The 23,106-nt window shown below is 44.6% G+C and overlaps 1 protein-coding gene across 1 annotated transcript in view; it reads right to left on the bottom strand.

The window, feature by feature from the left end:
• Positions 1–23,106, bottom strand: part of ANTXRL (anthrax toxin receptor-like) — a 108,318-nt gene that overhangs the window by 4,947 nt on the left and 80,265 nt on the right. The window contains exon 18 of the mRNA XM_019502538.1: positions 22,439–22,519. Coding sequence (XP_019358083.1) covers positions 22,439–22,519 — 81 coding nt within the window. The remainder of the gene's footprint in view (positions 1–22,438; positions 22,520–23,106) is intronic.

Below are 23,106 nucleotides of genomic sequence, written 5' to 3' on the forward strand. Positions count from 1 at the left end.
CCCTCGCTCCTGCCCTGCCCTGCCTCCCCACCCTCCCTCCCTTCACAGCTTCCAGGCCTGTCCTTCCTCACCGCTGCTTAAAGAAGCTCCTTAAATAATGAGCAAATTGAAAAGCATTGCATGGCTGCTGATGCTAGACATGACAGGTATGCAATGCGTCTGTCCACGAATCATCTTCACCTGGATTGGGGTGGATAGGTAGGGGGTTTTACAATAAAGTGACTGCTGGAAACCATATAAAAGAGTCTGAGAGGCTCTCCACTATCACATAAAATGAAGATAATGGTTTTCCAAGACTGCAGGCATGACACCCCTACTGGTCATGTGCTGAAGCCTGCCAATGCCTGTACATTGGCTGCAGCTCTGAAAAGTGCCTCAAAATTTTGAAAAGTGAATTGTGTGTGCAGTGGCCACAACCCACATTTCTACAGAAACTGATTTAAAAGCATTGCTCTTAAAAGACAGGATTTTTTAATGAAATCAACATGCACAAGTTGGAATTTCCACACCACATGGTGCATTACTTCTGCTCTTCTTTTCATCTCATCTTTAAGACGATGCAAAAGGGGTACGGGCTGGCAGATGTTTAAACATCTGTTGGTTATTGCCAATATTCCCTCTAGAGGGTGTATGACAGCTGAGCCCTGGTTTCTGACAATAACATTTTGGGAAAAAAGGCTGCTACTATATGAATAAATGCAACCCTGTGTCATCACTGGAGCTGGACTCATTCATATGAGACACCAGGACTTCTGGGATCCCATCCCACAGTTCTTTGCAATGCAGGAAGCTGAGCCAGCTGGCCATTTTTTCCTAGTGAACTGTGGGAGTACTTTTGTGTCCTTCAGGGCACAGGGGAAAGAACTGTGATAAAGCACTGAGAGACTATTAGCTCTTCAGTGGTTTATCCCTTCATTGCAAAGTGGACAGGCTACTAAACCGAGCATCAGGCTTTAACCTGTAGCCCAGACAAATCAGCTGGCTGGTTTAAAGCCATACTACACTTGAGCCAGGTTTTCATGAGTAGCTGGCTAGGGGGGATATCCAGTAAAAGTACAGCTTACATCTGCAGTAAAGACACTTCCTAAATGAGCTGCCCAGTGTCACAACTGGAGTCAGTGGCAGAACAGGGCAGTGCAACCAGGTGTTGCCCCTAGCCCGGCCTTCTTTTTTTCTAACCACCATTTGTCCTATTAGGTTTGTTTTCTGTGCCCTCTGCTACATTAATAAACTATGCCTAACAAATCCAACAATATTTACTTGCATGCAGCAAATGTGGTGAAAGTGCTCTAGTAAATGTCTGGATTTTGCATTTGTATTCTATGAAACCCCCTGACATTTACAGGGTCATGAATTTGCTAGGGCCAGATAATAGCACCAAAATATCACTGCTGTGTAGAAGAGTCACTTTGGGAATGAAATGAATTTGCTTAACTGAGGGAAAAAGCCAAATATGAAATAAAATAGTCTTCCTCCCTGTAAATAAAGCTACAAACTCATAAGGTTTTTGCCTACAAGCCTTTTCAGCCTCTCTGTTCAATCTCCCTCCCAAACATCAGTCCTAAATATATTCATAGTCTATAATCAAAGGGGACCCCATAAATCTGTTTGCATTACTTTCACTTCAGTTAAAGCAATAGGCAATGTCAAACTGCTGCCAGTTTCTGCCACGCTCTTTGATTTGTCAGACAGATGGGTAATTTAAAGGCCATGCACTGCATTGTGTCGTGAAAAATACAGTTGGGTTAGGAGAGTCTGACAGAAATAGATTTGGATGATCGATGTATATATTGTGACATTTCTTCGCCCAAGATTAGCAGTGTTAGCTTGCAATCTTCTCTGTCAACAATCAGTTAATACTGGATCAAATTCTTCTCAACACTCACTGAAGCCACTAATAAATCATGACTGGACTGTTATCTTGCACTACAATTCCAGAGTTAGGAGACAACAGGAGGAGCAAATGGTACTAAAAGTAATAATAATAAATCATGCTTAGTCCATTTCATCATAAGAACTCAAAGTGCTTTGCAAGCACTATGGCACTTAGCCTTCCAAAACATTATTGGTCAGAGCCTGGAAACCTTCATGAAACAAGGGTTGGTTACAGAGTTACTTCTGTGGTTGAGGATTGCTCTCACAAGTAAAGGCTTCAGGATCAGATTCTGAACTTTTAACACATTCACACCAGCATAACACTGTATTCATCTTACATTAGCATGCATTTCAGCCTGTCCTTGATTAAACACATCCCAACTTCACAAAAAGTAACATAAAGCATATATGTTGTGAGGCAGCAATTACAGAATTTGTTTCTATACATTTGGTTTGTCTAAGTAATTATTCTTTCCTAAAGCCAATACAGTGCATTTAAGCAAAGCCTACAATGGAGACAGCTTCTGCATTTTTTCCTGGTCTTTCTCACACACACCCCCTATGCTCTCACTATAAAAATTAACACAAGTGATTAATAGGGGCTGACAGCTGCAATCACTCCAGTGGTGCAAATGGCATTATTTTCCCAGTAAGTATGATTTGTGTTAAATCTTTTAAAGGAAGGTGTCAAAGTTGTAGGTTGCAGTAAGACCATAATGATCCCAACTGCGACAGGTGTTGGTTGGGAGCTGCTTTATTGTTTCATAAGAAGCAGATGATCTGTATAAATCCAGTTCTGTCTGGTTTTCTCCGCACTCCTGGTATGAAATCTCTCAGATGGTCTGGCCCACACAGCTTATTGTCATTCATGGACCAACTGAAGGTCAGCAATACACCATATGGAGCTACGCCCTTACTTCAGTTCACATCTGCACAGTATTTGTAACATACAATTATTTTTCCTTCCCATATGTCCATCCACTTGTTAGTCTCTTGTTATCCTGTTTGCCAAATTGGCTTTTCAAAGATACAAATACTGAAGCAGCAGGATCTGCCCCCATCTTGACTCTGACTGCATCAATCAGGCTATTCAAAGCCACTACTCTCCCAGTGCAATGATCACATGTGTAATTCAGGCGCTTTGTACTTCTGGGCAAGGCCTCCTCGACCACCTAGGCTGTGATTTTTGTGTGTGGTTTAAAAGAAACAAACAAACAAAAACCCTTTTCAAAGCCACTAAGGCTTGTTTCTTGCCCATTAGTATTTAGTTCCTCAGAGACTGGTTTGCAAGCCTTTCATGTGCTATTCAGCAAGTCTTTTGTAAAATAGGGAGAACTTTGCTGAATGACACCAGCAACTTAAAACTCACATGTGCATGCAGGCAAAAGTTTTTACCTCTGGTTCTGACAGCATACAAGGTTACTAAAGTAGAAAGACTTTTATAAATTCACCCCTTTTGTCATTAGATTCCTTTCTATTTGTTATGAGTTTCTCACGTGTTAGAAATTCAAGGATTTTTTGTCCGTAATCATTTTCTCATGCAGACAGTTTGCACTGAAATTAGGAAAACAAAATATTTTTAAGTTTAAAAATGGCATGTTTCACTGGACTTTACACTTTAAGCCCTGACAAGACTTCTGTGCATCTTAGGGTCTATATTATTTTTTAAATTTAAATTGAAAGCATTTATTTAAAGTTTATCACTTCAGGATAAAAAGATCTGAAGGTGTTTATATGTTTTGATGTATAATGTCCATAAAATCTATGGACATTACATAAGAAACAGCAATAAAATATCTTTCAACAAAAATACAGTGCTTGGGAAATTAAAAAATGACAATAATGTAATTTTTATTTGGGTTTTTGTAAATAAAGGGCCCAAATTTATCCCTGTTCTATCTTCAGTAATTTCAATTAACTTTTTTGTATTAACAGGCATATACAGTATGCATGTATCTGTTTTCACTTTCTATATACTGCTTTAAAAATGGCCCCCAATATTTCTTTTTGGAAGTACATATGAGAAGATCAAAGGAATACAAACAGTTACTCAGTATCTACAAGCCAGAAGATAAGGGGAAAAGGTACATAGGAAAAAGTAAAATAAATGGTGCTACTTACAGGGAATGAGGTATTTGAGTCTGGGTATATAAGCAAAGTCAGAATCTATTTAGTAGAACCAAAGACTTGATCCAAAGCCCATTGAAATCAAAGGGAAATCAAGGCCCTCTGACTTCAGTGGTTTTGGATTTGGTCCTAATTGAATGTTGTGAAAGTTAAATCATGGGAAACTCTAGAGAACAGCGATTGAAAAGAGTGATGCACTGCTGATGAGCAACACCTAAACCTAGCACTAAAATTCAGCTCAGAATATGCAATGGGTGCCAGATTTAAAACCCACCGATATCTTCAGGAGGGTTTTTAAACTGATTCACATATAGATCAAGCAACAAAACAGTTTACAGATGTAATCATTCCATAAGGAAGGATCTGATCCAAGGGGATTCTGTGAACTCATTGTTCAAGTTGGCTAGGATGGTATCAGGATTAAGCTGTTAGAGTTTGGCTTCTCAGGAGCCAGAATCTATGTGAATCAACATTTGACAAAAGGTTCCTCACACATCACTTCATGCTGACTGAATGCTGAACATGTCATGGCTCATTAAAACCTTCACCAATTTCCTTGGAATTGCACTGATTACCCTGGAGCATAAGGGCTAAAAATGAGTGGGGCACTGAAACAGTTTGTCACCTACATGAAGTCTGCCTGGTTTTCAGACTAGTTGAATAGCTCTTACTAAGGGAAACTAACATGCAAGAAGAGGCTACAATTTTGTTTAAAGATAGAAAAGCTTATATAAAACAAAGGAAAATGTAGAAAATGTAAAAGGTGCAACTTGAGACTAATTCTTCTTTTCTTTATTTTTTTCTCATTTTCAGTCACTGTGTTTCAAATGAGGACATTCAAATAATCACAAGAAAGGGTCTGTTTTCTTTATGTCTGTAGACTAGTGGTTTCGCTTTTCAAATACCTCCTAAATGTATTAGTATTCTTTCTTGGATAATTATTTTCTATAGAATTGTGTACAGGGGCTCAGAATTAATGACCAGGATAACTGCAGTCAGCAAACTGTGAAAAGACTGAAGATAAACAGAAGTTGACTGAATGAAGAGGATCTTAAAATTCAATCCTAAAGAGGCACCAATACCTAAAAATGAAATTGTAACTCTTCCCCTTAAATAAGAAATCAACTTCACTCTTTTCTTAACAACTAGTTTTATCTGGCCCCTGTATAAATAAACCAACTTTGCTTAGAGAACAAAAATGGGGTTGATAGCCCTTTCTTATAGGGGTTTTGTGAGAATCAATACATTAAACATTGTGGCCATGTCCAGACAAGTGTGGATGTGTGGTATGTGGCTGCAGCACCAAACACTACACATGCAGGCATTCCCTGCACTGCTACTTTGCAGCGTGGAGGTGGCGGGGAGGAGGGGGGCATTTAATTGACCCCAGGAGATCCTGAGGTCAAAAAAACCACACCAAAAAAAAGCAGGGTGGCACATGTGGCAGCAACCTGCACCACCCAAAAGTGGAGCCTGGGGGTAACAATAGACCCCAGCATGAATATGAGCCGGCAATGCGACACAGGAGCCACTAGGGCCAATTAAATTCTGGCATGCATCAATCGATGCATCTCCAGTAAAACCAAAGAAGTGATTTTCCCACTTTACTCAACATTGGTGCGGCTGCAGCTGGAGCATTGTATGCTGTTCTGGGCGCCGCACTTCAACAAGGATGTGCTAAAGCTCAAGAGGGTCCAGAGAAGGGCCACATGCATGATCAGGGACTTGCATGGCAAGCCATATGAAGAGAAGCTGAGGGATCTTGGATTCTTCAGCCTAAAGAAAAGAAGGCTGAGAGGGGACCTGACTGCGGCTTACTGCTATATCAGAGGTGTACATCAGGGGCTCGGTGAACAACTGTTCCCCAGGGCTCCCTGGGGGAAAACTAGAAACAACAGCCACAAACTCCTGGAAGATAGTTTGAGGCTGAAGATTAGGACAAACTTCTTTACAACTAGGGTGCCCAGACTATGGAACAAGCTCCCCACAGAGATGGTGCAATCATCTACCCTAGAGGTCTTCAAGAGAAGACTGGATGGTTACCTGGCTGGGGTCATCTGACCCCAGATGTGTTTCCTGCTCATGCAGGGGGCTGGACCTGATGATCCCTTCCAGCCCTATGGTTCTATGGCTGGCTAGAGCCATGCTTCAGCTGCTGGCCAGGCTCCCTGCTGCAGAAGCACTGTGGCTGCAGCTCCCCGAGGCCCTCAGGACCCCAGGTAAGGCTGATGGGGGCTGGCCCTAGCCTCCACTCTCCCATCAGGGGTAACCTGCCACATGCTGGAGCACACATGGTGCAGGCATTCCCTGTAGTAGCAGCTACACACCTTGTGCTGCTGCTGCTTGTCCCCAGGGAAACGTGTTCCTGCTCATGGGGACGTGGCCTGTGAAGCCTTTGAATACCACAGCCAGGGGGTCCAAAGACAGATGACTGAGATATGAATGCAAATGCCCAACAGCACAAAAGTGAGCCTAACCCCCTTGGTATTATTTACACACAAATCATTGTTACTATTAACTTTATGTATTACAACATCATCTAGGTCAGGGGCAGGCAATTATTTTGGGCGGAGGGCTGCTTACTGAGTTTTGGCAAGCCATCGAGGGCTGCATGATAGGCAGCCAGTGGCAGATAAATATTAATTTTCTAAATTTTTTAGGGGCCCCGCGGGCCGGACAGAATTGCCTGGTGGGCTGCATCCAGGCCCCGGGCCACGTTTTGCCCACCCCGATCTAGGTGCTACAAGCAACGGTGTGGCCCCACTGTGTTGGGTGCTAGCTAAACACATTGAACCTTAAGGGTCTGGACATGCAACTCATGGAGTAAACGGACTTTACTTCACAGTAAAAGTGGAGCTGATATGTGATGTACAGTCTTATACTGTTGTAAGTCACCCTCCTCCAGCGGATAGTAACTCTTGGAAAGTGAAGAGTACCTATATACCAAATGATGTTACACTAGGGTGTTAGTCCTGTTCCCACTCCTCTAATTAATTTCATCTTGGTGTAACCCTTTACTTAATATAATCTGGCTATGCTGCCTGCTCCTGGCCAGGTGCTGTTACAGAACTAACTAAAATTGCTGTCCAACCTTTTTATCATTTTTGTTGCCCACCCCTAGGTCATCTCTAAGGGCCACGTCACAGGTTAAACTTAGGATGTGTTAACTGCACTTAAAATACCAGCGGCTATGCATTCAAGCAGTGAAACATGTGCCAAGTGCAATCATATCCTAGCAAAGTTACAACTTTTGTGGGAAGAGTTATCTCTAGATTGTATTAAGTAACACATATTCAGCTGCCGTTGGACTGCTCCACAGGGTGCTCAAGACTCTCAGCTGACTCTTGGTACCAGACCCCACACTGCACCTCAGCTGGTTCAAGACTGCCAGTGGCAGAGACCCATCTTGCCCCACAGAAACAGAGGCAGGTATGGACCCAGTGGCAGGAGTGGCATCCTGTCCCAGGCATGACTCCCCATGCCTTCCTCTGCCTGCTGCCAGCAACAGAAACCTGGTTTTCCTCAGTGTGCCAGGGGCAGGTGATCCCATACTGGCTAATGCTGTTCATGCAGCAGAAAAGATGTGGGCTCTGGGCACAAGGGATGCATAATCTCATTGGTGGACATGCAAGCGGTGGCGCTTGGTGATGGGATTAATGATTTTGCAGACACAGCAGTGCCTAAGAGGGGAGCCAAAAAATGAATGGAATCTACAGCTTAGTCTACAGTCAATATACCATAGAAGAACAAACTCCCTGCAAGGGCCTTATTCACAGCCCAGCACTGACACTACCACTATCCATGCTTCCATGCTAGGCATGTAAGGCAAGGTTGGCCAGTGAAGCTGGCATGGAGAACTTGCAATATTTTGATCGCAGAAACATTGAAGCGGCAAAAAAGGATGAGCTTGGGATGATGGCTAGGAAGGGAGCTAAGACTGTTGCAACTCCGCAGTGACCCTTTGCATTAATTACAATTTCAAAGTACCTTTGACATACTCAAAACTCATTATAAGGTCTATGAAAGCTTTCCATAGCTAAGCCCAGAGCAGACCTAAAACCCCAGCTGCACTCAGAAGCCAGCAAACAGATGCTAAAAGAACATGTGATTTGTCCAAGGTCATGCAGAGCCTCAGGGGAAGAACTGGCATTTACAGTCCTGGACTCATGATGACTCACATCCTTTGTTCTAACCACTAGACCACACAGTTCCACATTTGAATGCTGACCAGACTGCTGTGTGGTTCAGGGAAGAGCTAGTGGTTAGCTGCAAAAGGTTTTCTTCATTATTCTGTTTGGCATTTTCTGGGAAAAGGGGTCTTGTTTGTAAACCACCTATAAGAAGGAGGCCTTAACAATCCTAGCAACAATGGCAACAAATATTTGCTGCCATATTACTGGGTGGCAACAGGCCCAGCCCCAGCCCACTGGCTACTTGCTACAGAAAGCAAAAGAACCCACAAAGGACCGACTATAAGCTATCTTTCTCAAACTGTAATTAATTGCCTTTGGCAGTGTTAGGCCTGCAGAGCCCAGGTGCGTAAAAAGGTGGAGACTGTCAGATCTTAGTGAACAGGGTCATTTTTTGCATGAATCAGACAAGACATGGACAGGATCTTGGTACACTGCACAAATAAGCTACCACTTTGTTCTTTGCCCTTCATATTTTCATCTGGAAAGTTCAGGTCAATGGAGGGTTTCTCCCTCACACACCTGCATTATTATGCCCACAGATCAACTAAGCCCTCAACACTGAGATACTAAGGGCCAAATCCTATTTCATCTTTGCACACCTAAGTGGCACTTGCATAGCCACAGAAGTATAAATTTTGGCGATTACACAGAATAGAGGCTCTCTTTGCACTTGTGTAGCTATGCTTACCCTGTGCTTCCCTTCTGGAAACAGTAGGCTGCATCATGGCCACATAGACTACACAGGGAAGAACAGAATCACCCCAAAAACATGCATACCGCTAGGTAAAGTTTTAGCCACAGGAAAACCACAAGGAGGAAGAAGTCCCTCCCACCTTTTAGCTCAATAGCTAAGTGGTTAAGAGAGTGGCTTAGGAGGCAGGAGATTCAGGTTGGTAGGCCCTCCTTACCTAGAGAAAGTTTCAACCTGTCTTTCTCACTTTCCAGCAAAGTGCACTAATCATTCAGGCTATAGGTGAGGCATTGCCCAGAGCTGTCTCCAGCCTTTAACTTGATGCTGGCCCACTAGGCCACCAAGAAGTAAAGATGTGGGGTCCAGGAGCAGAAAAACAAACCAGAAGGAGTGCAGGTCAGTGAGTGGATACTACCTTGGAATGGAGGGGACCCTGCTTTGGGTCCCTAGCCCTACTGGGGGTTCCCTTCCCCTGTATGTATATACCAGGGTGATTCTGTCCCACTTACAGAGAGAAACAGAACCTAGAAGTTGTGCAAGTGTCAAAAGCTGAAGCTACACAAGTACCACTTAGCTGTGTAAAGGTGAAACATAATTCTGCCCTAGGTACTTTTACATGTGGTCTGGGGCTGGGGTAGGGGGGTGGTGCTTTAATTAGAATGGTTTCAAGAGCTGATCTAATTAAAGGTCCACTATATCTCCTGTATCAGCATCCCCACACTTAAAAATGGTGGCAGGGGTGCTTGAATTAAAGCTTGTTCAACAAGCTTTAGTTCAAGTGCCCCCGCCACCATTTTTAAGCACTTGGAGCATCATGTTCATTGAATTAACTTTAGTTTAAAGCACCCCACCACCATTTTTCAGCATGGGGAGACTGATACATGTGATGCTGGAGTCTACTGGAGAGCAGTAATTACCACACTCCAGCAGACTCGATTAATTGATTGAGTTTGTTCCGACACGCTCTAATTCCAACGCATCGGAGCAGCCTCCCTGCATGTGTATAGGAGCCCTAAGTGTCAGTGTAGGAGATTTCAGTTCTGCTTCAAATATAAAAATATCATAACAGAATATGAACATAAACATATATATGACTGGACCACAGGTCTTGATGGCTATACCTTGTACAGGAGGGATGGTGTTGCAAGGAAGGGCAGGAGTGTAGCTCTCTACGTGAAGGGGCAGTACACTTCCCTGCAAGCAGAGATTGGCACCCAAGGAGGGTGACTTGAGACCATTCCGGCCCATAGAAAAGAGCAAAAGGGCTGATAGACCCCCTTGGCTGAGTAAGGAACTCATGGACCTCCTGAATCTAAAAAGAGAAGTTTATAAGGGATGGAAGTTGGGAACTATCACTAATGAGGATTATGCAGCACTGGCCCACTGATTCCCATTGTCCCTACCTACTGTCTAGCAAAACTACAGCCAAGGGAATGGGCTTGGCAGAATCAGTGGGGGAAGAAACCCTGTTGAGTTTGACTCTAGTTTGGCACTGTGAAGAGACATGAGAGGTGTAGAATAAGTGGGAGACTCCCTGGTGAAATACCACTATTCTTAGCATTTTTGTAGGGAGCGGACCAGAAAAGCCAAGGCTTAAACTGAACTGAAACTGGCTATGGGAATCAAGGACAATAAAAAGTCCTTCTTAAAATATGTGGAAAGTCAGAAAAAAACAAGAACAATATTGGACCCTTGATGAACCAAATGGGGTAGCTGACAATCGACACCCAGGAGAAATCTAATCTCCTCAACGATTACTTTGCATCGGTTTTCCACCATCCCAAGAGGATCACCCTGCCTCACAGGACGCAGGACTACCAGGGTAAGTGCAATCATACACCTATAATTGGCAAAGATTTTGTGAGGGAACAGAGCTTGAAAGACTGGACATCCACAAGTCAGCTGGCCCAGATGGAATGCACCCAAGAGTGCTAAAAGAGTTGGCTGACATCAAAGCATGACCAATGGTGAGGATATTTGAGAACTCATGGTGCTCAGGAGAGGTTCCTGAAGATTGGAAGAGGGCCAATGTGCTGCTGATCTTCAAGAAAGGAAGGAAGGAAGATCTAGGGAATTATAGGCCAATCAGTTTGGCCTCAATCCCTGGAAAGATTTTGGAAAAATCATCAAAGAAACCATCAACAACAGGCTAGTGGAAGGCAACATTCTGAGGGCTAGCCAACATGGCTTCATTGCGGGTAAGTCTTGCCTGACCAACCTCATTTCCTTCTATGACCAGATGATGGAGCACTTGGACAAAGGAGAAGAGGTTGATATCATATATTTAGATTTCAAAAAAGCCTTTGACTTGGTCTCCCACGATGTCCTCACAGTAAAATTGGGAAACGGGGGCCTTGACAACCTTATGGTCCAATGGCTGGGGAACTGGCTCTGTGATCAGACCCAGAGAGTGCTATTTCGTGGAACTGAGTCAACATGGCACATGGTGAGCAGTGGCATCCCCCAGAGCTCAGTACTTGGACCAGTACTCTTTAATATATTCATAAATGATCTGGATTCGGGTGTCAGAAATGGACTGGCTAAATTTGCAGATGACACCAAATTATGGGGAAGTGCAGTCACGCTAGAGGATAGGCTGGCAATTCAGGCCAACCTGGACAGGCTTGCAAGGTGGGCAGATCAAAGCCTGATGACATTCAACATGGAGAAATGCAAGGTGCTCCGCCTCAGGAGAAAAAACCCACATCATACTTACAGGTTCAGCAGTGCTACACTCACTAGCACCATGACCAAAAGAGACTTAGGGGTCATGATTGACCACAAGATGAAAATGAGTCCCCAAGGTAATGCTGCAGCTGGCAAAGCAAATAAAACTCTGGCTTGCATCTACCAATGCAATCTCAAGCAAGACACAAGAAGTCATCCTCCCGCTTTACTCAGCCTTGGTGAGGCCACACCTGGAGTACTGCATCCAGTTCTAGGCTCTACACTTTAGAAAGGATGTGGAGAAGCTTGAGAGAGTCCAGAGGAGAGCCACATGCATGATTAGAGGTCAAAAGAACAGGCCTTATGAGGAGAGGCTGAGAGGCATAGGACTCTTCAACCTGAAGATGCAAAGGCTCAGGGGTGACTTGGTGGCAGCTTATATCAGGGGTGTGCATCAGAAACTGGAAGAACATCTGTTCACCAGGGCACCCCAAAGGAAGCCAAGGTCTAATGGTCATAAACTGCTGGAAGACTGTTTTAGATTGGACATACGGAAAAACTTCTTTACCATCTGAGTCTCCAGAGTCTGGAATAGACTCCCCTCAGAAGTGATGCAAGCACCTACTCTGAATACCTTTAAGAAACGCTTGGATGCTTATCTTGCTGGGGTGATCTGACCCCAGCTGACTTCCTGCCCCTTGGGCAGGGGGTTGGACCTGATGATCTCATGAGGTCCCTTCCAGCCCTAATATCTATGAATCTATATCAGCCTTTAACAGGTTTATTTATTTAGCTTGTACACTCGTTTGGGTGGGCTCTGTCTTTCTATTATGTCTGTGTGCAGTACCTGGTACAATGGGGCTGTGTTTCCTAACTGGCAATTTAATATGCTCCCACAACATAAACAACAATAATAATGGAGTCACAACCAAAGTCTCCATTTATGCACAAACAAGTAATGTAGAATTAAGGAGGTCTTATGACATTTCTGACCTTAGCCTTTCTAGGCCTCAGCAGAAATGAGGAATACAGGGGTGGATCCAGGATTTGGCAAAGGGGGTGTGGAAGCAGCCACCTGTGCTACAAGGGTGAATGCACCTCTGATCTCAGCCTCCTCCCCCCCCCAACCAACCAGTGCAGACAGATTGTGACCTGCGAGCCTCTGTGGACTTTTTAAGTCTCCAAAACACGTAAGAACGAACCCCTACCTTCCTTGCCTATGGCTGCTGTTTTCCCTGCTCTCTTGGGGGCTGGGAAGCTTCAAAGCCAATCCTCCCCACTTCAGCCAGGCTGGATGGGGACTTGGTTTTCCTTCCCTGCACCTGGAAGACTAGGGAGAGTGGGGGAACCCAGCCTCTAAGCGCTCTGAGATAATCAGATAGAGGGCAACATAGAAAAACAAGCCAACCCCTGGAACAGTCTGATCCAATATTGGATGCAGATATGATTTCTGCTGATAGACCAGTCTATTAATTTTAAAATGCCTTGGTCAGCTTTGGGGACCTGGAGCCTCCTAAATGGAATCAGTTGCTTGTTTTGCTGAAGAACAGATACAAATACTCTTGCTAAATGGAAGCAGCTCAGTGTTTGTGTGCCTGCTGTTCTAAGGTATGGACCTTTTCCCAGTTTGGAAATGTGTGCATAAGGATGTATGTCCAGTTAGTGCAACTGTGTGCATGTATTGGATACCTGTGCCTGACCAGTCAGAAGTCTGAGTGGCTGCATGTGAGCACCAATAACTACATGTGCAAGCATGGTGCACAGCTGCCTGACTTTCTAAAATCAGCCCTTGACGAGTACTGAATCTTAAGGGGTACTTCAAGCAGTTCAAGAGAGCCTTTCCGTTAACTCAGATCATACACATTACTACTTTGTAGTGTCACACCAAAGAATACAAGAGGAAAGGAAGCCATTGGTAATGAGATGTGAGAGATTATCCATGTAAGTGTGGGGGGCTGGGGTGTAAACATGACCAAAAGACTGGGTAAAAACAGCAGCATTCCTCAATCCACAGCCCTGTTCCCCACCAGTGGAATGAGCCACTCAAAGTCCTGAACCCCTTTGTATCCACAGGGAACCAAGGCATAGAACTGGAGTGATTTACCCAAGGACATACCAAGAGTCTGGGGTAAAATAAGAGTCTGCTGAGTCCCAGCTCAGTGCTTCAAATCACAAAACCTATCCTTCCTCACTCACTACTCCCTTTAGTTTTGTGTGGTGACTCAAATTGACAACAGCCCAGCCCTGTAATTTATGCCTGTTGAAAATTCCCTTTCCTGCAGGAAACTCAGTTGTGAGCTGTTCCTAGTGAATGTGCTTTTGGTTCCCTGGGTGTATGACCCACCCCTAGGATAGTAATAATATGAACTGGCACAAGAGTAGCTGAGCCATCCTGGGAGCTCTTTGCAGTACAAATACCTCTCCAGGTCACTTATGACATGTTTCCAGCTGTGGTGCTCTGTGTGCCCTAGGAGACTATGGCAGTGCTTAGGCACTGGCTGCTTGCTTGGGAAGTTTATTCCACACGGTACCCATTATAGCTGGCTGTCACCTTACACTGCAAAAGGGTACCCAGGCACTGAATGGGGCTCACGTTCATTGGAAGTGACAAAGTGAGATCACCTACTGTGGCAGGCAGTGTCCTCTGTCTCTTTAATTTTTCAGTTACTTATGAAGGTAATTGGCTCCAGAAAGGTTAAGCAAAAGAAGAAAGCCTAAGAACCAGGCACAGGTTTCTGATGCATGCAGTTTGAAATGGCTGAGTGCTGCTATCCCAGCACCCCCTGTAGCACTGCCAATTACTGGTTGGGCGATTACATCATACCTCCGAATGAACAGAAAAATCAGGCTCAAATCCTATTAGAGACCATTACTGGGATTTGAAAGAACCAATTAGAATGAGTTTCATGCACTGCCATGCAGACAGCCAGTGTAGAATGATACTTGTTCCCAGGCACAGGCTGGATTCAAACTGCTGCCCACCTCTGGGTGGCAGCCTGATAACAGGTATTAGTAATTAATTAGTCTTGTTTGTCTAGAATATTTTAGGGTTTTTTTTTTCTTTTTTTGCTAAGGCAGTACTTTAATTAAGCCTCACAGCTGTAAGCGTTATCCCCTGTGGTTCAGTGGTAGAGCCCTTACCTACCCCACAGGAGACCTGGGCTTGATTCCCAGACACATATACAACTGCAGCCATGGAGGCACCAAACATCTGGACTCTGTCTGGTCTTTGGATTCTGTCTCAGTGCCCTAAACGGATGGTGGAAGGTCTAGGCAGCCTCTACTCCTCCTCCAAAAAAAAAAATTCCTGCCCAGGCATACGCATCTAAGGTCTGGGTGGCTCTCATACATACACCAGGATCCAGGAAGACTGATAACTGCCACAGCTGTAAGGAAGATAAGTATTGTGGTGGTGGTAGCATTTTACAGGTGGGAGAACTGAGGCATGTAGCTGTTAAATATCAAAAGAGGAGCCTCTGATTTATGGATGGGCAGTCAGATATTGCCGAGGCCCAAGTCCTTGAAATGCTGAGCACTTCCAAATCACCCCGTCATTGTAGGATGCCTAGTACCTTTGAAAACCAAGTTCATGGCTTAGGAGATGCCAAGCCATTGTTTAAAATCCTGGCAGCAGTGACTTGCTCAAGGTCACACAGTGATTCAACAGCAAAGATCTGAATAAGACCCAGAAGTCCAAATTCCGAGTATTATGCCACCAAACAACAGCTATTGGAGCAAATTTTTGGTTGCCGATCCCTCCTTTCTCTCTACTATTGAGCAATGAAACGCATCAAGTATAACTTCAGCTTTAAGAAGTTAGTCTAGACCTTTTCCCCTGTGACTAGCTTAGGACATGCAGACCACTGGCTCATCCCAAGAAAGTGTCCTGTATTTATAAATGTAGGCACCAGAGATCTACAGATTATAGAGGAAAGCAGGATCCAACCTATCCAGTCTAAGTTCTCATCTCCTGGAAGGTGATTTCCAGAGATAAAAATAAGATCACTTTCTAAAAGTGTAAAGTAAACGAGAGTGATTCTGCTGGGAGAAAAATGCTTTCTTTTTCAGCTGAGGTTTCTTTGGTAAACCAAGCCTCAGAGAATTTCCTGTGACAGTATGTGCTGAAATGCAAAATGGAATGGATTTGCTGAAGGCAGCAACTAAACAGGCCCTTTGAACAGCGCGCTTCGTCTTCATCCCAGTACAAGGAAGGGATTTTAACATATACCTGCTGGCATCTGGGATATCCCCAGATCAGGCCCATACTGCCAGGTCTGGAATTGGGGCCGGGGGGGTGGGGACGCGGAGCTGGCTTATACCAATGCTGTACAGGAACTGCTGAGGGTTTGTTTGGCCTCTGAGTGCAGGGTAGGGCAGCAGTTACCAAGCCAGCTCTCTCGTACCACCCCCCTGCTGCAGTGGCCTCTGTGGGTTGCTACAAGCTGTGCAGGATGGCTGGAATGTAACATGCTTCAACCACTCGTTCTCCAAGTCTCCAAAAGCCCCCTCTTCCACTTCAGAAGCTAGGGAAGGTGGGGTGTTGCAGAGTCCATACAGCTGGCTCTGCAGGTCCTACAGAGTGCCATTTGCACCAGTGACATGCCACAGCCCTTTTCCACCAGCTACCTCAACCCAAAAGGAGCACAGAACATCACCAGTGTATTCTTCCCTTCCTTCACACCCCAGTTGTTTGACACTTGTGTAGTGTGCAAATGAGACTCCTTCAGCCCACCCCTTTGCGAGCAGTTATGTTTTGCATCCACTTCACACTAATGTGAAAGAGCAGATGAGGAACTGGGATGGGGTCAGAGTCAGGCCATGGCTTAATTTTGCAGTGCAGCTACATACTCCAGCTCACTGAGGGCTGTATATGACCTAGCAAGATAGCATCAACCAGAGGTACCTTACAAAGGAGAGACTGTCCCTCAAGTTTGATAAGCGGGAAACCAAAGCATGGAACAAAGGGTGAATGAGATGCCCAAGGTCACATTGCGTATCAGTGGCAGGAAGGAATAAGAAACAGGCATCCCGCTGCTGGCACTTTCTGCACAGCTCCTCTGCTTTTTCACCCCTAGAGTATGGGTAAGCAGGACCTCCATTCCCAGAGCTGTCTAGCTGTCCCCTTTCACCAGTGCTAACGTCACTTCATAAAATCAAACCTAGCAGTTTCTGCCCCTCTCCAACAACAATGCTGACAAGGGCTCTGGAACGAACCCCAAAATAGAAGCCCATCCCTGCAAGTCCTCCTTTTGCATAAATAGCCACAAGGACGAGTTTGCCAGGACAAAAGGCAGAACGGTGAGGTCTCTCTCACCGAAGCATTATTTCTTCCTCTGCTTCTGCTGCTGAAGAGCAGGAAGAGCGATCCATCCCACAAATAGCAGCCTGATGGGTAATGACAGGTTAGTGCCAAGTGTGTGTTTAGCCCTTCATGCTCAAGCGTTGTGGAACAGGAGCTCCTGCTAAGGAAGGGCTGCAGAACCCAGGTGAGCAACACACTCCGAAACAGACCACTCCAGGCAAAGGTACCAGCTCCTCCTGGCAAAACTGGGATGCCTTCTCCTTTCTGTCAGCCTCATCAAACCCTTCAGGGCAGGGACTGTCTACCTCTGGGAACAGTCGTTGATCCATTTAGCTGTGACAATATTTAATGGTTAAGGATCTTCCCTGAGCGTGCATGACATAACCAGAGCTTTTGAATTTTTGCTGTCAATCCACATCAGCACTTCTGCCAAGTGGCTCCTGCCTGCCTGATTAAGATCTTAGGTAAAAACCTGCCCCTGGTCTTACTCCCCTCATGCCGGCATCAAGAAGCCACCGGTGCCCTGTGGAGACCTCTGCTGTCTAGTCTGTCCACAAAGGTTTGGGCTGGTTATTCTAGGTGTTCTGTGCTTCTCATCTCAAGTTCTCTTGCTACCACTATCAGACGCTGGACTAGCCTTATGGCGGTTATGCCAGCTGCTCTGCTTGTGTTGCTGTCAAAGAATGGGGTTAGGGCCAGGCCTCACACCTCTCTGAAGACCCAGCAGGGGATCTCAGTGCAGATGAAGCTGGGGGTGGGGGCCAGGCTGTCTTGATGGTTCCTTGAGGGCATACAAGTTAATAAAGGAGACTTGAAAGGGAACTGTGATGGGAGGGCATTGTAAGGGTAAGGGGAAAGAAAATATGGGGGTACATGATTATTGGGGGAGCTAGGAAAGAAAGCATGATGGAGGGGCTGTGGGACTGGGAGGGGGAAGAAATTGGGTAGCTTAAGGAGGGAAATTGGGAGAGATAGAGCAGCAACTCTTCTACCCCAGGACAGGCAATAGAAAAGGCAAGTCCTTACATTTCTGCATGTGCATGTCAGCTAGAATTTCCACCCTGAGCTGCTCACAAAGCCTCTGGCATGGAACAGCTTCCTCTACCAAGAGTCAAGGCCCAGAAGGCAAAAACATCACTGTATACACTGATCACCTGATCTGTGATTTTTCAACACGTGGATGGGGCTGACAACACTGCAGCTGCCTCAATGGATGATGAAATGTGGACGAGAATCTCCCCAGGGGTTGAGGTGGAGCAGTGGGAAAGGGGGTGCATGGGTGTGGAAAAGTTTTCTTGGACCTGGACGTGAGTAGCACTTGCGAGGTGCGGTTGGGACTGGTAGGAGGGTTTGGGCAGGCAGGTGGAGGGCGGGGATGGGGGAGAATTGGAGTTCTCTGGTTCTGCGGGGCTATATGGGGAGTCCTGCCTGGAGGTGGTTTGTTTATTGCACGCTGCTCTGAGCCATCAGGATAGGCTGGAGTGTAAAGCTAATAAATAAATAATAACCAAGGAAGTAAGTTAATTGGACAGGGTGGTGAGCAGGCTGGAGCTGTGCTTTGCACACTCTTATTGGCTCCTCATAGCTGAAGGACAAAACATTTTTTTTAATCTAGTCGAAAAATGGAGCACATTTTCCATTTTAAAAAAATTGAAGAAGTTATTTCCCCAATTTTCTTAATATTTTCAGGGTTACAGTTTTTTTCAAACATAATTATTTTCTCATTTTTGATAAAAACCTGAAAAGTTTTGATGCAACTGGAATTTTTCCCTCAAGAAAGTTTCCATTGTATCAAAACAAAGAAGTTGTGATGAAACCTTTTCAATCTCCTCTACCACGGACATACTTCCAGGACATTTTATCTCTTGATCAGGGAGGGAAAATTGTTTTAAAAATGTTTTATCCAAATGGCCATTTTTCCTTAGAATATGAAACACCCATCTAATTTTAAGTTTCCAAATGCTTTCTGTATATGTTTGTTTTAGCCAGAAAAGATTACTGGAATGAGAAGAAAAAAAACCCTCCAGAAACCCATTTTCCATATACCACCTTCCAAATTTCCAGCTCAAAATAAAGAATAAAAAGGGAAATAAGGTTTGCAGATTTCTGGGCAATTTGGAATTTCAAACCAAAATGTAAAAATGCAGCTTTCTGAGTTAAAAAGGTCAGAGCTTCCATGCCCCCCTCCAGTAGCCCAAGGCTCACACCGTTGGGTTTCTGCTGGAATTTTAACTGGCATCATGAGTCTAGTCTTTTGGAGACTGAGGTGGCTTTGTGCATTTCTTTTCCATTCTGACACAAAACACCTTCATCTGACCACAGCATGCCATTGCCATCCCCCTCCCCTTCCCTCCAGTTCACCCCAAATCACAGTATTGACTTAAAAATGGTGGGCAGAGGGGACATGGACAATTATTTTTGAACACTAGCTTTTGTGTGCTTCTTGCCTTCTGGGTTTTGAGCTTTTAGCATTCATGTTCTCAATCTTTACTATGCAGCCAGGAGGTTCATAAATGTAGTTTTCAAAATGGGTGGGGGGGGGTGAAGAGGGAGGTTGAGGTTCTCATAAATCACCTAACTCCAGGAGCTGAAATTTCAAGAAAAACACCAAATATTTTGAGATTCTCCAATAGCTCATTCTCAGAGTTAGTGGAGAATGAGGACAAAAATCAGCTTAGAACAGCCAGCCTGTCCATGTAATGAGTGATCATATCTCTCTCCAGTTGGCTGGCTCAGAGGCTAAGAGCCTGCTAGTGTTTGACAGCTGATAGTGAATGAGAAGTAGCATCTTAAGACTTTTCCTGTGGAAAGTCTTAGGTACTCTATGTCTGATGATAGACACACTGTGATAGACAGTATAGGTCGCAGTTCAAACTACCAGCGTAACTGGTACTGTCCATTAGACTACCTATTCACAGCATGACCCTGTATTTCCTGCTCTTATTATTATAGAAAGTCCTATAGTGCCAAATGGTCTTAGACTGGGTAGCGTTCCTAAATTTCCTGCACAGCAACTAGCATAACAAAGCCCAGTGTTGGCTGGGGAGTCCCTAGCCACAACTGCATAACAAATAATAAATAAGAATTTTGCTCCCTTCTGCATTGATGTTTTCCATGAAATATAGAACTGAGGTTCAACCCTTGGCAATGGTTTTTTTTGGTTCTGAAAACAGAATGATGTCTAGTCATCTTGCTTTCCCTTTCAATATTCTTCAGCTTCAGCTAATTTCATAGACCACAGAACAGAGATTACCCTATTCTGCCACTGAAACTGGCTCAATGGGATTCTTTCCACCCTATTTCCCAGATGTATATTTGATTCTCTAATGTTCCCCCATAATACAATAATCCTTCAGCTTGCTCTGTTTTAAATAGCCTCTCTTTGTTTTTTTCTTCTTTGCCACTTAGAAGGCTTGTAGGCAAGTAACTGAGAATCCCTGTTTTGAGTCAGCCCCCTGCATGTTTCTTGACTACTCTAACAGAGGAAGGATTGTGCTCTCCCCTGATAGAAATTTACCAGCAGAGCAAGTGAAAGGCTGGGGATAGAATCATATTATACAATGTTAGTGCTATCAAAATACAGCTGGGCCTAAAGAGTCTATTCAGAAGCCCAGAGTTGTGCTTAAAAAGTAAATAAGGTGCCTCTAGCCCAGCTGCCTAAGGAAACCCAATTTGGTAAAACAAGTTAGACCATTTTACAAAGCAGCATAGGAAGCTGAATTTACGCTCTCAATTCCTTTATACTAAAAATAAAATGGAGATTGTTGATGTCTAAACACTGAAGCAGGGATGCTCAGCTGGCCTTCAACTAACAGTCACACCAGCAGTTTGCCAGGAGCCAGAAGGATGCATCTGATTTGCCTTACATGGTGCAAATTAGAACTGCTGTCTATGTCTGCAGTTAAGGATGAAATTAACCCACGGCAGAAGCCCAAAACAGTGACCCAGGACACCCTTAAGTCATCAAAATAGGCACTTATGATTATGACTGCACTGCCATTACACAATTTGGTTAGTTTGACCCAGACTCTGTTTGACCACAGGGCGCTGAACACAGTGACCAGGGCCAGAGAAGAGGGAAAGATAACTTCACCATCTGCTCCCTCCATCCTTTCCATAGCTCCACTGAAGGAATCCACATTTGAAAGCGGTAGGGTCAGGAGCCACACCAGATATTTTGTATGCAATTGTTCCTCCAGAATAATACTAACTGCATGGGTATTATTCTGCCAGGTCCTGTTAAGGAGTTTTTTAGGGTAACAGCCAGCTGGCTCCTGACTAAGTTGCTGCTAAGGAAAACATAAGGCAGTCTACAGACTTGGGGCATCTGTATATCTGGCCCTGGATGATACCAAGATCTGAGAGACAGGAAGGGCAAAGTTCCTTTCACTTTCATGAGGAATCTAGCCCAGAGATAGGAAAACCTGTGACTGAAAACATACAGGACATCCCATCCCCTGCATGCATTATTCCTGCAAAAGAGTTCCTCCCACAAAGGAGAAACCCCCAGAGTATAAATGGGATGAAATCAACAGGAGCAACCCAGTAAAAAGGATACCTTGAAAGTCTGAGCTACCAGATCTGGAGCTCACATTCATTAGCTCTACTGATTTCTGCATAGCCATGTCAATTTATGTGAGCAGGGGATCTGGTCCATAGCATTTAACAAAGGAGGAGTTCCTCCCGCTAGAATTTTGAAGTCCATGTATAGAATGCAGGAAAGGATTTTAGCCCTGCTGTTGAATCTCCAAATTTATTATTTCTCTTATAATCAGTCATTTAATTCTTATATTTAATCTGTAAAGTATTATATATCCCTCAGGCATGATGGATAGTGTTTACATAAAACATTAGTATTACATATGAAGCTCAAAACCAAGGGCTTTACAAATGTTTGGGGGGGGGCTCTGGAGAGCTGCTCTAATTAAAATGCCCACAGTGTCTCACGTATTCAGCATCCCCACGCTTCAAAATGGCAGCGTGGGTACTTCAACTAAAGCTCATTCAATAAGCTTTAGTTAAAGTACATCCGCTGCCATTTTGAAATTTGGGATTGCCGAACACATGTGACAGCAAGGCTGCTGAAATGTTCTGATTAGTCTGCTTGATTAATTAAGTCTGCTCCAATGGGTTCTAACTGGAACGTGTTGGAGCAGGGGTTGGGTACATGTATAGGTGCCCCAAAAGCCTCTAAGAATGAAGAAATGAAGAAGCCAGATTCTGATCGAATTGTGTCTCTGTTGATGGAAGGGAAGGGAAAAAGTAGTACCACTGAAGAGGGAGTTCATATTCTACTAGCAATGGCTATCAGTCGAGACATGATTATGTCTTTTGAAATGCCCCTGTCTCTACCTGCATCTTCTCAAATGACAGTGAGAGAGAGACAGCTATTGAACATTACAAGCAATACTTTTAAATAGATGCCACTGCAAACATTTTAGCTCATCTTCAAACCTTTGGATCTTGTGATGGATTTTAGCCTGGGGGTCATCCAAAGAGACAAGCTCTCTAGAGGAAGGGGAAAAAAAAGAGCATTGCTGCTGACAACAAAGAAGTGACATGACAGTGTTTGTGACACCTTACCTTATCCCCTGGCTGTGGTCTCATAAGAGAGACTTGATCATAGCCCCGTCGAACCAGAGCCCATAATGCATCAAGTTTGCCCTGGAATCAAAAATGTATGACATGACCAAAAATACTTGAGCTAACAACATGAAATTAAACTACACTCACTTTGCTACAGCATTCCTGTGTATTTAACCATCTGCACATAATGCAGGTTTCTCTATCCCATTACCCTTTATACACTGATTATCTGTGTAGACACTGCATACCCATCGCAGTGATGTCATGCACGTAGGCAAACCAGGCATTATACACAATGTGCCAAATTTACCCTCCTGGAATCACACCAAGATGGCAGCCAGCTCAGTACAAACAATATTGATAGCAGGTGCAGAAAGGCAGGAGGCAGGTTAGGAAAGGCTTGATGCAAAGTCTATGTATATTGTACTGGAGATTGGTTCCATAAAGCAGGGCTGTCCAGCTGCTGGCCCATGAAGGGTTAAATTGTGGCCCCCAGGCTCTTGCCCAGCCACTACAACAGTGGTTGGAGTCTCTGGGCTCCCTCTGCCTCCTCCAGCTGCTGCTTCCTGCCTCTACCCCAGGAGGCAGAGTGGTGCAGCAGCATGGGAGCTGAGGATGAGCCTGGTATGCAGTGGTGTAGTGGTGGGGATCACGGGCACCTGGTG

This window comes from Gavialis gangeticus, unplaced genomic scaffold, assembly GCF_001723915.1.
Source record: "Gavialis gangeticus isolate Ggan-Ray unplaced genomic scaffold, GavGan_comp1, whole genome shotgun sequence".
NCBI lineage: Eukaryota > Metazoa > Chordata > Crocodylia > Gavialidae > Gavialis > Gavialis gangeticus.